Source organism: Pseudorca crassidens, chromosome 5 (genome assembly GCF_039906515.1).
Source record: "Pseudorca crassidens isolate mPseCra1 chromosome 5, mPseCra1.hap1, whole genome shotgun sequence".
In the NCBI taxonomy this organism is placed as follows: Eukaryota; Metazoa; Chordata; class Mammalia; order Artiodactyla; family Delphinidae; genus Pseudorca; species Pseudorca crassidens.
The window spans coordinates 139,050,948-139,065,859 of NC_090300.1; the positions used below are offsets into that span (position 1 = coordinate 139,050,948).

At 46.6% G+C, this 14,912-nt stretch overlaps 1 protein-coding gene across 3 annotated transcripts in view; it reads right to left on the minus strand.

The window, feature by feature from the left end:
* RUNX1 (RUNX family transcription factor 1) overlaps positions 1-14,912 on the minus strand; it is a 247,017-nt gene that overhangs the window by 8,935 nt on the left and 223,170 nt on the right. For all 3 annotated transcript variants that reach the window (XM_067739431.1, XM_067739429.1, XM_067739430.1), the window contains one exon: positions 1,579-1,740. In XM_067739431.1, coding sequence (XP_067595532.1) covers positions 1,579-1,740 — 162 coding nt within the window. The remainder of the gene's footprint in view (positions 1-1,578; positions 1,741-14,912) is intronic.

Sequence of the window (14,912 nt, forward strand, 5' to 3'; positions counted from 1 at the left end):
GCACGTGTTACTCATTCCTATAAAAAAAGAAGTCACCCTTCCATCTGCACTGGTCAGCCAGAACAGCTGGCCCCTAGGGTTCTTGGACTCGAAGGTGCCGATGATCTTGGGTGCTGACCAAGTCAAAAGACTTATGAAATAAATTCCAAGGGACAGACCCACAGCAGGGACATTTCCAAGAAAAACAGTAATTGCTTCAGATGTAGACCACAGCCAGTGGGCAGAGCAGTGCCAACAAGAAGAAGAAACAATGAAAGATGACAAGTGCCTTTGGAAGCAGACCAGTCCTGAGGGGACAGAGCGTTTGCAACAACAACAAGCTGAATGGACTTCACAACTCCTACGCTAGTCCCTTAACTCCTTAGCCCGGCAGGTGCCATGAAGTTCTTGGCAACAGTGGCTGAAAATAATGTGGGAACTGGGCAACAAAGTTGGCTTTCTTATCCCACTGCCTCGCCCAAGAGGACAGCTCTGAGCTGTGGGGCAGTGTGGCCCCCAGGACATTTGGCAACGTCTGTGATTTTTGGTTGCCGCGACTGGGGGTGCTGCTGGCATCTAGAGGCCAGAGACACTGATGAAGGCCCTGCAGTGCACAGGACTGCCCCCCCCCAGTGAACAATCATCTGGCCGCAGGTGTCAGCACTGCTGCTGCTGAGAAGCTGACAGGGATTCTGTGAAGCTCTGAGAAGAAGCTGAAGCATCTGGGGAAATCTCAACTAATCACCATCGTCCACAAAACACGACATTACACCACACGTAAAATGGCAGACGCAATGCCTTTGCCCCTTCGCCTGCCCCTAATCTGCTATAATCTGATTCCAGGAGCTGAAAAGCAAAAACAGCCACCCTTCCACAGAAGTGTGTTCTCAGGCTTCCTACTGCTGAAGTCCTCTGAAGTATTTTCACAGTCTGGTCCAGCTCCAATTTCAAAGCCCCAAACAGGGAGTCGCTCCTTTTTGCTTTCAACAAAGGAATTTTTCTCTGTAACTCTGATTTCCCTGCCCACAAGCAAAGGTGAGTGCCAAGCCCAAAGGTCTCATAGGTTAAATGACTAGGTTTAATGAGCACGTATTAACAACAATCATGCCAGCCATGACACCTGAGCTTTCCAGTCTGTTCCTCAAACCTGATATAAGCGGCTCTTAGTTGAGAGTGTCCCGTTGGGGTAGATGTGTGTCCCACTCCATGTGTGCCCCAGTGTGCTGTTCACGTGGCCTGTGAAAGCTCGCCACCGCAAGATGGATCAGTCCCATCTGAGGCCCAGAAGCTGACTACTTTGGCCTTTTCTGTCACTGACCCTTCAGCTGCCACCCGTGCCTGCCGAATTGAGCACCCCCAAACGCCCAAGGAATCCACTTTCTCCAAGCCACTTCTCCCTTCACATCTGTACGTAATCTCTGCCTCTGAGTGTCAAGGAAAATCAGCGTGTGGGCGGGGGACTTAGAGATAGACAGCCTTGTCTTTAAACCGTACTGCATCCAATCAAAAATGACTGCCACCCCGTTCGTGCATCCCTTCTGGTCTCCAGAACCTTCCACTGCAACCGGACTTCAAAGAGTGTATTTTCAAGCAGCTTACTTGAGAGTCGACTGGAAAGCTCTGCAGAGAGGGTTGTCATGCCGCTGGCCCGTCCCGGCGAGATGGGTGTTGCTGGGTGGACAGAAGGAGAGGCAATGGGTCCCAGGTATTGGTAGGACTGCTCGTAGGACCATGGTGGGGACGGCTGGATCTGCCTTGTATCTGCAGAGAATCAGGGAGGTCACTTACATGTAGAGTGGGTCAGGATTTAGAAAAATAAAATCTTTTAATAAAAAACCAGCTACCTTTGTTTAAATCTAATACATGTTTGTGGCCTGTTTACCAGTGTTTAATAAGCCTCCTTAAGTCCCAATATTTGCTTTTGTCTGATGATTTCCCCCCAAAACGATACTGAAATATAATTTATGTTTGACTCTTGAAGATTTTCCTCCGCTAACTGTTCCTTCCAAAGGTTTTCTTTAATCACACTACTGATGAGAGAGGCTGATTTATGCTTTCCAGGTAGAAGTGTTAACATTCGGACCGTTGACTGCATGTATTGACTGCCCAGCTTTACGAGTAATCGTGGTTATCATTATCAGGCGATCACCCGTCTCTCTGTACTCAGTAAGTGCAAAAGAATGCAAGGGTTTGGGTCTTCTTTTTGTACCTTTGGCAAAAATATTCTGTGGCTTTTAAATGTTTTCTGTTCAGGTGAACTCTCTCCCAAGGATAACTGAAAAGAAAGTCTGGCTAGGAAACTGGCAACAAGGCCTGATGACTAGTTCACAAACCCGGCAGTGCAGGGCTGCCTCTATCAACCCAGACTAACAGAGATGTCTTCCACTTTTTCTCAAGACCTCAAGTTTGCAACTTTTAAAGGGCAGAATGTTGAGCAAGTATTTTACAGATTGCCATTGAAAAAAGAGGCCTGGTTTGTAGTGAGGTGAATGGACCTAGAGTCTGTCATACAGAGAGAAGTAAGTCAGAAAGAGAAAGACAAATACCGTATGCTAACACATATATGTATGAAATCTAAAAAAAATGGTTCTGAAGAACCTGGGGCAGGACAGGAATAAAGACGCAGACGTAGAGAATGGACTTGAGGACACAGGGAGGGGGAATGGTAAGCTGGGACGAAGTGAGAGAGTGGCATGGACATATATACACTACCAAACGTAAAACAGATAGCTAGTGGGAAGCAGCTGCATAGCACGGGGAGATCGGCTCGGTGCTTTGTGACCACCTAGAGGGGTGGGATAGGGAGGGTGGGAAGGAGACACAAGAGGGAGGAGATATGGGGATATATGTATATGTATATGTATAGCTGATTCATTTTGTTATAAAGCAGGAACTAACACACCATTGTAAAGCAATTATACTCCAATAAAGATGTTAACCAAAAAAAAAAAAAAAAAAGAGAGAGGCCTGGGCGAGAGAAGAGACAAAGATCTGACTTCAGAAGATTTAGGTAAAAAGCATTTTGTAAATTTGACTCCAGCATTCATAGGAGTCTTAGTTTTCAAAAGCATCATACTGTTTGCAGAAGAGGAAAAAAAAACCCAACACCTTCTATTCTTAGGCAAAATGTGTAAGAAAATGTAAAAATCAACCACTGTCTCACCATAAGATAGCTTTACATTTCTGTCTTAGAATTAAATGTTAATTTTCTCTTTGTGTTCCACCTTCTTTGTAGACAAAGGTGACAGCAAACTACACTAACTCCAAAGGGTCTTCATAGCCAGGGGTTCATGATGCTGGGAGTAAATACAGAAAGAGCAGCAAAGTTCCTTAGGAAAACAACAGGTGTCAGTTTTCTGCGTGTCGTGACATAAAGAAATGAGTTATTCCTACTCGTTATACATTGTCCACACCTCCTCCCTCTGGGGCTTTGCACTTCCAGTTAAAGTGTCCCTTGTCTATTATGCCTTTGAAGCTGTCACCGTGGAGAACAGAATCAAGTAAATGGAGAGCCAGGTCTGCCTTCCTACTCTTCTCCCGAGATCTTCTACCCGGCTTCCCTCATACTGATATACTTCTTTCTTTTCTTTAAAATAACTGACATTTTAATTCTGAATTTTGAAGAACCTGGGGGAATATTTTAACTCAGAATCTTTGAAATCTACTATTAAAGAAAGGTCTTCATTTTCTTCTGAATTTTAGAGAATTGACGGGATGGCAAGGAATAAAGAGCCAGTCCATTCCAGACTCAGTGGAAAATAAGTGTTCAACTATAGTCAGAGATCCTGCATAATCTTACAGCTAACAGTGTTTCCAGCAACTGAAAGCAAATAGCAATAGCAGATTGTTTAACATTCCCATACTGCTACAAGTATTTTGCTCCAAGTGAAAATAAAATTATATACTCAGATATTTTCCGTAAGACATGCACATGTCCTGGATACACGTATTTACAAAGTGAATATATATAGTATTCAAATATGTTAATCATTTAAAAAGCAAACAGAAGAGGTTTTATAATTGCCATAAAGCCCTTTGGGTGTGAATTGCGGTACAGTAATTCATGCGTTGTTGTGTAGACAGCCCAGCACCCCTAACCCCATGTCTAAAACTACAGTAAGCATAAAGTATTATGCCATGATTCATGCTCTGTCATGTTTTACTGTAGTGAAAAAGTTGTGCTAGGCTTTTCTAAACTCATAATTAAACCATGCAAATGTTGCATAATGTTTCACAGCCTTTTAAAAATATGCTTTGGTAAAATGATCTTTATGATTAAAGTCCAGGTTCTATGATTTTTTTTTAACACAGGGTTTCAAATTCAACATCTTCTTTCTTCACACCACAACTCAGCCTTTCAGTGCTAGTTGGGGGACAGCACTAAAAACTCAATGACCCTTGATCATTTTTCATATCTGTGACCACAGTGAACTGTGTTCGGCTTCATTGGCAGAAGTGGGCCAGAAGGTGGTGATGGCGAGCTTCTCATGTCGGAGTTTGACCGTGTTTTCTTCTACTACATGGATTATTCATTAAAACGAAAACAAAACAAAACAAAAAACGAAGGGCCAGTAATATGGTTTGCTGAGTTTACTATTGAGTTACCATGCTTGCCATGATGGGGCCAACGTGAACACACGAAGGCAAGTGTGGAAGTGACAGTGCTGTGGGCCACACGAGCACTGGACTGAGAGGCAGGAGACATGGCCTCTGGCCTGTATGTGTGATGACCCTGGGTTACTTGCTTACCCTTTCTTATTCTCATTTCTGAAAGGAGATGATCTCTGAGCCCCTTTCAGTGGTGACAGTGCAGGATCCTAATTCAAATAGGTCCCAAACAGTACTTCTCTGCTTAACTCGTATATTAAACAGAGTTAGGGAAGAATCAGGTGGGTGTTTGAGGTGAAGAACGGTGCTTGCAATAGTAAATACATGTATTCTGGGAAGAGGAAGTAGGACAGGGATAAGATGGGGGTTATCAAGAAAAAAGTCATAGGCTGAGGAAGAGAACCACTGTCCGTCATTCTTCAGAGGAGGGCTGCTTGTTCTTGAAGGGAATGCCTCTGATAGGTCAATCCACCAAAAAGAACAAGTTTATTGAAACTTACTATGTGCCAGGCATGTGCTAATTTATGAGTAAGAACAATATGGTCCCTGTCCCATTGGAACTTAGTGAAGATCCCAGGACTGTATGATGCTTGGAAAGGCTTTTTCCTATTGCATTCATCATCATGCTGAGTTACTTCATTCATTCACTCTTAGGCTCATGAAGTTATTTACTTCCTCATTCATTCATCTTGCCAATGGACTTTTTGCTTTATTAGGGCCACTGTTTTGGGAACTCAGTAGTGAGTGGATTATAGTCCTTGCCTTCTGGAGTTGTGGCTAGTGGGGGCTGTATCCACGTGAACAGCTGGATTACCTCCCTAAACGGGACTTGGCAAACAGCCCTTCCCAAGTTAGAGATAAGAACCCTAGTGGTATTTATTACATGCTATGTTATACCTCTGAGAGGAACAGACAAGGGAAAGCACCTAATTTAAGTGATAAACAGATTTCGGTTTGCATTCTCCCTTCACCATAAACTAGCTGTATGACCTTGGGCAAGTCACTGATTTCCTCGGATACATAGTTTTCCTATTTCAGAGGGTAATAGGGATAAGTGAGATAAACTGTATATAAAGTGGGTGTCACCGTTTTTGGCCATATGAAATGCTCAGTGAGTCTGGCTAATTTTTATGATTATATTATTAAAAAGGAAAAGAAATCCGTGCCGAGGGACTTATCTGATATTTATTGGTAAGGCCACACACACCTGCTCCAGGATGAGACTCAGGTAACGCTGTTCTGTTCACTGAAAGAAGGCTGATGACACACAGAGTCTTCAGCACCGGAGAAGAACTGGACTCAGGAGATTAAGTGGTAAATGGGCAAGAAAACTGGAGAGTTGAGGTGAGGACGGAGAAGGTGAGGATCCAATCTCAACCAGCTCATGTTTCCGTTAAAAAAACTACTGGATTAGAAAATTTAAGTTTTAGTCTGTCTGCGTCCTGTTTTTTCCAGGGTACATAATGTTTTGATGTAGCTGCTTTACTGAGGCCGTTTTATGATGGGTTATTTTTAGCTTTTTGATCCATCAAGTAGTGGATAAAACAGCCCCCTTCCTCTGAGATCCTGAGCCCCACTCCTTTCCATTTGAGATGAGGTCAAAGAAGGGGGGGAGTTAGGAATAAGGGGGGTTGAGTCTAGTGGTGAGCTCAGAAGTATCCATAGCATACGTAAGAGTTAAGAGGGTAGAGTGCTTTTACCTCTGATGCAGCAATATCAAAATGTCTTCAGAGTAAAAAATGACTCTATCAGATAATTCAAGTCAAAATGTTCTGCTGGTTCCAAGTTCAGCTCTGAAATGTCAAGAGCTTAGAAGTTATCACTCCCATCTTTACAACATGAAAAAAAACCTAAAACTGATAATCCACGATTTTTCTCAGATCTAGTAGAGAATTGAGGTCATAGGGCAAACTGCCACCCTGAAATCTTGAGAGAGGTGAATACAGAAAATTACGCTGAGGTGTGCTTGCTGGGAACAGAAGCCACTGGAGCCATGAGCTGGTAGGAACATATAAATGGTAATTTTGACAAATTGTTGGAGGCTGAGTATAGACTAGTGTGAGAGTAAGAAACTCGTGAGGGCTGCATTCTTGTCTGTGTGTATGGGGCTGGGGTGGGGACACTTTCATGGGTTTTTCATTTAGGGACTTCTCCAGCTCTTCATGGGATCCTGTATAATAGCAGTGGGTTACAGCTGAAGGAGCTGCAAGACAGACTATTTAAGGAAGGGTTCTTAGGGCAGCCCAAAGACAGAAACAAAAACAAGGACATTAGTGGAATTTAAAGCCTCTGGCACCTTCAGCTACAGCAAACATTAAACACAGCCCAACTCCTAGTTAGATGAACATAAAATCTCACACCAAAGGCCTATTTACTTCAGTTCCTGTTACCTGATACATCATATCCAGCTTCCAAATCAGAAATAAGGCACGACAGAAGGCAAGAAAAAAATCTGAAGAGAGAAAACAAGCGTCAGGACCAGACACAGATGTGACGTAAATTTTGGAGTTATCAGGAAATTTAACTGATCAATATGTTAAGGGTTCTAGCGTGCCACAACTACTGAAGCCTGCATGCCTAGAGTCCGTGCTCCACACAAGAGAAGCCACCGCAATGAAAAGCCCGCGCACCGCAACAAAAGAGTAGCCCCTGCTCTCTGCAAGTAGAGAAAGCCTGTGCAAGGCAACGAAGACCGAACTCAGCCGGAAAAAAAAAAAAAAAATGTTAAGGGCTCTAATGGAAAAAGAAAACAGCATGGAAGAACAGATGGGTAATGTAAGCAGGGAGAGAGAGACTCTTAAGACTCAGAAGGAAATTCTGGAAATGAAAAACACTCTAACAGATATGAGAAATACCTTTGATGGGCTCATCAACAGACTGGACATGAGTGAGGAAAGAATCAATGAAATATGAAAGAATTTCAATGAAATTGAAAATATGTCAATAGAAACTTCCCAAACTATAAGGTAAAGAGAAAAAAGAAAAAAACAGAAACAAAAAGTCAGAACATCCATGAACTTCGGGACAATTTCAAAAGTGTAATATATGTGTAGTAGAAATATCAGAAGGAAAAGGAGAAAACAGAGTGGAAGAAATATTTGAAGCATTAATAGCTGAGAACTTGACAAAATTAATGACAGACACGAAACCACAGAGCCAAGAAACTCAGGGACCACCAAGCAAAATAAATATCAAATAATCTACATCTAGGCATATCATATTGAAACTGCAGAAAACCTAAAGACAGAGAAAATCTTGAAAGAAACCAGAAAGGAAAGGTGTGAGGCAGATACCTTGCCCAGACAGGAGCAATGATAAGAATTACTTCAGACTTCTCTTCGGAAACCATGCAAGCAGAAGTAGAGTGTAGTAAATAAAGTGTTGAAAGGAAAAAGCTAGCAACCTAGAATTCTATATTCAGCAAAATCATTCTTCAAAGGTGAAGGAGAAATAAAGCCATTCTCTGACAAACAAAAACTGAGCTAATTTATCCAGCAGACCTGTCCTGCAGGAAATGTTAAAAAAAAGTTCTTCAGGGAAAAGGCAAATAATATACGTCAGAAACTTGGATCTACATAAAGAAAGGAAGAGCATAATAGAAAGAATAAATGAAGGTAAAGTCTTATTTTTCCTATTCTTAATTGATCCAAAAGATAACTGTTTAAAGTCATAATAGTAACGTATTGGGTGGTTGTAAGCGATGGATAAGTGAAGTGAATGACAGTACTGACAGAAATGGGAAGGAAGAAGTGGTCTCGTGTTATCTGACAGTGACTTACATTCATTACACAGTATTTTGCAAACTCTAGGACAACCACTAAAAACATTTTTTAAAGTATAACTGATACACCAAGAACAGAGATAAAATGGAATGGAATCAAATAAAATGCTCAGTTAAAACCAGAGAAGGCAGAAAAAGAGGAGAAAAGAAGAATAGGTGCGACGAATATAAAACAGTTACAAACATGGTAGGTGTTAATCCAGCTATATCAGTAATCGTTTTAAATATGAACGGTCTAATACATGTACCAACTGAAAGAGATTGTCAGAGTGAATTAAAAACAAAACTATGTGTTGTCTACAAGGAACCTACTTTAAAGTGTCAGGTTGAAAGTAAAGGGGTAGAGAAAGACTGGGCTAACAGTAATCAAAAGAAAGCCAGAGCAGCTATATTAATTTTATACAAAACTGACTTCAGAAGAAGGAAAAATTTCAGGGAAAAAGAGGGGAATTACATGAAAAAGACTATATATGTAATATATAGTCTTTATATAACTGAATCACTTTTCTGTACAGCAGAAATTAACGCTGTAAATCAACTATACTTCAATAAAATACATTAAAAAAAAGAGTGGACTTACATGATGAAAAATGTTATGTCTAAGAAAACATAACAATCCTTAACACGTATGCACTTAACAGAGTGTCAAAAGACATGAGGCATAAACTGATAAGACGACAGGGAGAAAGAGAAAAATACACAGGTATAGCTGAAGCCTTCACAGGCCTCTTTCAGTAATTGATACATCAAGCAGGCAGAAAATGAGGGCACAGTTCATCTGAACAGTGCTACCAACCAGCTTGACCCAATGAACATCTTTGGAAAATTCCATCCAACAACAGCAGAGTACACGTTCTTTTCAAGCTCACAGGGAACATCCACCAAGATAGACCATAAAACACACCTTAAAATGAAAAGAACAGAAATCATACGAAGTATACTCTCAGGCCACATGGATTTAAACTAAAAAGCCAATGACAGAAAGACAGCTGGAACATCCCTGAATATTTGGAGCTTCAACAACACACTTCTGAATAACCCACGGGTCAAATAAGAAGTCTCAAGAGAAATTAAAATGTCTTTTGAACTGAATGAAAATCCAACACCACAATTTGTGGGATGCAGCGGAAAGCAGTGCTTAGAGGGAAATTTATAGCATCTTAGTGCATATATTAGAAAAGAGGAATGATTCAGAATCGATGAGTTTCCACCTTAGGAAACTAGAGAAAAAACGAGCAAAATAAACCTAACGCAAGCGGAAGGAAAGAAATAATAAAAATTAGAGTAGAAATCAAAGAAATCGAATACAAGAAAGCAACAGAAAGTGAACAAAACCAAAAGCTGCTCTTTGAAAAGTTTAAAATGTCCTACTTTGTCCTCATGTTCCCGCAGGGCCATAGAAGAGGATGGCCAGAGACGCCTGCTGGTTCTCTGAGCACCTACGTCTGTGGGCTTTTTAACACCCACCCTCAAAACCTGGGTCCCCTAAGGCGCACAGGTACACACATGCTGGTGACCCCCTCAGCCTGGGTCCAGAAGATTGATGGCTTCTGTTGTTGGTTAGAGTTCGAGGGCCCTTTCCTTTGGCTATTTAGCTGATATCTCTAAAGACCTGATTTTTCAGACACCTTTCAGAGCCACTTAAAAACAAAGACCAGACAAGTTACGTATGCGTCAGGGCCCCAGTGTCTGTTTTTAAGAGCCAAACCTAAGTGGTGAACATATAAACCCTCTAGGCGGCTCTGGTTTTTCCCTAGAGGGTTTTTTTCCCGCCTTTCAGCTTGGAAGGTGGCAGGGCAGTTCCCAGGGTGCCCTCCAAGTTCACCTCAGTCGTGGGCAGCTGGTGTAATGCCCTCTCGGTTGCTTGAGAACACACAACAGGATGTGACTCAGGACTCAGATGTGAGTCAGTTTCCAGGGCGATGTGTCAGGGTGAGCCCCGGCGGTGGTTTGCATCTCCCTGTCTGGGACCTCTGGAAGAAAGATCCAGGCTCCCCTGTGAACAAAAAGGGTGCCCCCCGATGCTCTGCTGCTACCTTCAGAACCATGTGATATCAGCTTTCACGGCCCCAGGGCCTGTGTCCTGTGCTGCGAAAGAGGCATTTCCCTGAAAGTCCCCCCATCTGTCAGAAGCGCTGTTTCCTCCGGCCTGTGCAGTACCAGTGTAGCACAGAACAAGAAGTAGGAACAGTGGTGCACCCAGGCAGAGACACTAACGAGCCTGGTGTTGCTATCAGTGAAACACCCTGCTAACGTGAGTCAGTTCCCACCAGCTCTGGATCCTGGAAAAAGAAGTTGTGAAAGAGCTCCGGTATCTGCCAACCGTTTGTCTCTGCTGGCCGAAGACAGCTTGGTTAGTCATGTACAGCTAGGATGCGTTCCTTGTTCCGGCAATTACTCTGAAGGGGAGCATCCAGGACCGAGCCGGGGCAGAGGCCTGCCTCGGGCTGCTGCGTGTTAAAGGCCGTTGGGGTCTTGAGGGATCCCGTCCTCATAGCTGACCGGTGGGCCTGGGAGGTGACAGGCTACCTGCGGGAGGGCAGAAGGGAGCTGTGTGGCCACGTCCCTACCCCTCACTGCCTTGGGGACCCTTCCCTTTACCCGACCGGGAGAGGTCCCTGGCTTTGTGGTCGGGGTGCTGGTTCCTAACACGAGACCCACCGCCAACTCCGGCGGCTTACCACAGCCCTTTCCCTCTCAGACCTTTGTTTCTTCATCTCTAAAAATGGGGGTAACCAGACTCACCTGCCTCGCAGGTGTGAGAGTTAATTACTGTTTGTGGAGCAGCTTTGAGAGCCGCAGATGAAAGGCGCTCTGTAAATTCAAAGAGCTATTCCTCGTTAGACGTGCCAGACAGTTCCCAGGGGAAACAGTCCAATCCAGCCATGAGGCCTCTCGCCTCGGCCAGATGAGTCTGAGCCGCGTCTGGAAAGAGGCTCTGGACTCAGGCACAGTTGTCTCCGAGGCAGGGTTTGGGGACAAGTCACTGGCTTCTAGAAAGGATGGGGGTCTGGATAACACCTCTGATTCTCTGCCAGTGCTGACTCCCTAAGACTGGGGGAGAGTGGCCTTCAGGTCACACGGGGTGCAGGGATCTTGGTTCCAAGAGAAAGGAAGGCACCTTCTGGTCTCTGCTGTGTCCTCCCTCGCAGACACGTTATTTCCCTGGCCTTTGTCAGACAGACATCCATTGCAAACATCTTCCCGTAAAGATTTTCTGCACCCTCACTTTCTGAACCTCTGTCCCCCCGCCCCCATACACACTTTCCAGGCCTGAACTGATTGTACAGATGGGCTGGGTAGGTTCCTGTAAGGCCAGGCCATCACGGGCATGTTCAAATTATTCCACGACTGCCCTGCTAATTTCTGTCCATTCCTCCATGTCTGTCTCCTCCAACAAAAAATCTCAAAACGTGGAGGAGGGTAAAAATGGCTCTCTGCTCCCAACTGCTTATTCTTCAGCACCCTCGCCCCCTCTGCTAGTTCCCGAAAGGGATGAGCCAGAGATACCTGTCGAGGGCTGGGAAATCTCAGGCAGCTTCTAGCTTGGGACTGAGCCCCCAGTGCAGCAATGAGGACCCTCACTCATAGGAACCAAATTGCTGACGCCTCAAAGTGGGACGCTACCAGCGGGAGAGGCACGGCACCCCTAGGACTGCCCATAGCTAAAGAAACTTAATTTGATGAAGGAACATCCCACCGAGGGCAGCACGTGCTCTAAAGAGGACGGTGCAGGCTTGAGAGCCTTGTTCCGTGGCCCAGGGCGAGAGACTGTCAGAGCCAAGCTACAGTCCCTACTGAGCACCGAAGGCCATGTGCCGATGGGGTGGGAGGGGAGCCTACGGGACTCCCCGGGGGGTGGGCGGGGGAGCAGCCATCTCTCCGACTAAGTAGATACAATAACAGCCGTCCCTTGGGCAGATCCTATCAAGTAACGTGGCTGAAGCTTTGCCAGGGTCCTTGAAATGCCTCAGGGTGGCAGCAGGCAAGAAAAAAAGAGTGATGTTATCACTGGGACCTCAGGGGCCATAAGATGAGTGCCCCTGCCCCGCCTCTGCCCTGTGAGTTGTCGGTATTGGAGGATGCTCTTAAGGCCGCCGCATAAGGACGTCTGACGCACAGCAGGTGCTGGTGAGGCCATCCTGCAGCCTGGCTGCCTCTGAGTGCCGCCCACCCGCTCCGGCTCTGTGCTAAACTTTTTACTTCAGCACTTCTGCGGGTTTGGAAAAAGTTAGGACCTTTTGACAAATTCTGTTGTATTATTACTATGAGATTTGTTTATTTGTTGTAAAGTTATGCAAATCCATTGCACCGTACTTTTCGAGCTCCAGGCTGTAGCCTACACACAGATTTCAGAGTGGCTCGAAGCCCGGCCAAGCAGCCTCTGTGTCTTGCGCTCTCGTGTGGCATGTGCCCCAGCGCACCCGTACTGCATGTTACACCAGCTACTCTGATTTTAAGCAGCAAACTCGGAAACATGGCGTTCTAATAAAACCAGAAGAAGAACTCTCATGAAGGGGGAAGAAGGGAGTGCAATAAATACCGTCTAGAGAACGCTGAGAGAGAACACAAGACACTGAACTCGTCCTTTGGTTTGTGTTGGCTCCAAACATTTCCGAGTTTTGGGAACCTCGTCCCTGAGCTGCCCCGCAGGGAGAAAGGGCCTGGACAAGGGCACGAGGGCAGGGTTTGGGAGTCTGAGAGATGAGGACTGAGCCCCCGCTCGCCCCTCACTCACCCTGTGCTGAGGCCAGCAGCTGAAGCCCTCGGAGACTCAGTTTCCCCACCTGTGAGGGGCTTGGGGGGGGGGGTGAAACGGCATCCGGACTCCAGCGTCGTTAATGCACCACCTGGCTCCTAGTAAGGCTCCTCTCCCCTGTCCCCTCAGAGAAAGGGTCCGTGTCCCGAGAGGGCCTGCTCCATGCCCCTCAGGCCCGAGTGCCCCATACGAGGGAGGAGGGCGGGCACAGCCCACGGAGTCGCCAGGATGAGGCCTGCCTCGGCCTCGGCCGAGGTGCAAAACGCCCTCAGCCCCTCACCTGGGGAAACATGGTTTCACCATCGACGTGTACACCATTTCCGCGGCACCTGCACAGACTGCCAAACCGAATACAAGCCCTTTTCTGCCCGCCGAGCACCAGCCTCGCTCAGCGGGAGCACCCCGGCACCCTGCCCTGCGGAAGGCGCCCGCCAGCTGCTGCTCGGAAACCGGAGAGCCGAGCCTTGGAAACCGAGGATGCGCGGCTCTTCACCTTCGGGGCTGGGATTCAGGTTGAGCAACCACTCGCTCTCTAATAAGAGCTTCCATCCACACGCCCAGCCTGAAGAACGTTCTGCCAAGAGAAGTGCAGTGACGCCCACGCTGGGGCGCCACCCCCTAACACGTGCGCGCCAGCCAAGGCAGCGGCTGCCTCTGGTTGTCCAGTCCTCCCCGCCTGTCCCCACCGGCCTGTCCCAGCTTTCCCTTCCCGACCCACAAGCTCCTGGTTTTCCTTTCCTACACATCAGGCCCGGGCTCCCGGGATTCCCAGCAGCAGGACCAGGAGGCCAGACCCCGCGGGGGCATCACCCACCCGCATCCCTCTAGCACCCTTCCTCGGGGGGCATGAACACACTGCGCCTGCCTCGAGGGGGCAGCCAGCACTGCCTGGTTCCTGGCCGTCCCTTCATCTCCAACACTGTGCACGTCCACGACGCTCCGGGAAGGTCTCTGGATGTACTGAGCAATGGATTTCTCCCTCTTAAAGGGCGCTGCCATCCCAGCTGGCCCCGACCCTTTTCTCCTCCCACTCTGCTGTGCCTGAAGTAATGACACAGTGAGACAGCCTGTTCTCTCCACATAAGGAGGGCCCTCACCCCCGACGCTGGAGACAGAAGACGCTGCAATTCGCGGACTCCCATCTTTTCGGTTGGGAGATGGCGGGACCGGCAGTCCTGAGCCCAGTGTCCTGCTTCACTCCTAGAACGTGACACCCTACAGCGCCGCCAGCTCTGGTTCACTTTTTGTAAACATCTTTTTTGGAGTAGTTTACGTCTTAAACGCAAGGCTTCTCCACACATAAAAAGACCCCAAGGAATAGCTCCGTTACGCTTCTCTGTTTTTTGAAAATCGGTAACCACTTGGATATTTGCTGTCGGAGCAGCTGGGAGGAAGAGGCGGAGCTGCCTGGCCGCTCGGTGGCGGGTTCCTGTGCCAGGATCACTGGGTGTCTCTGGCTTGCGAGCTGGGGTGGGGGGAGGGGATCACGATCGGCTTCCTCTGTGCCTCCTGCCCCTCCTGCGGTCTCCCCCCCCCCACCTCCCTGCGAAATCCGCACAAGAGGAATCGGCTCACCTAAGTCTGCAGCCATTTCGCACACCCCGAAGAACTGACCTTGACGTGAACTAATTGGGACGGCGACAGATTAACAGCACAGGTTGCTGAGGTGGAGTTTTGCGGCATCAAGGAGGCCTTTGAAGATAAGAGCCGCGTGTACTTTCATAAGCTCATCCCTGGTGCTCTGAACAAAGAACGCAAACTAATAAAGTCAGATGCGTCTGTGGG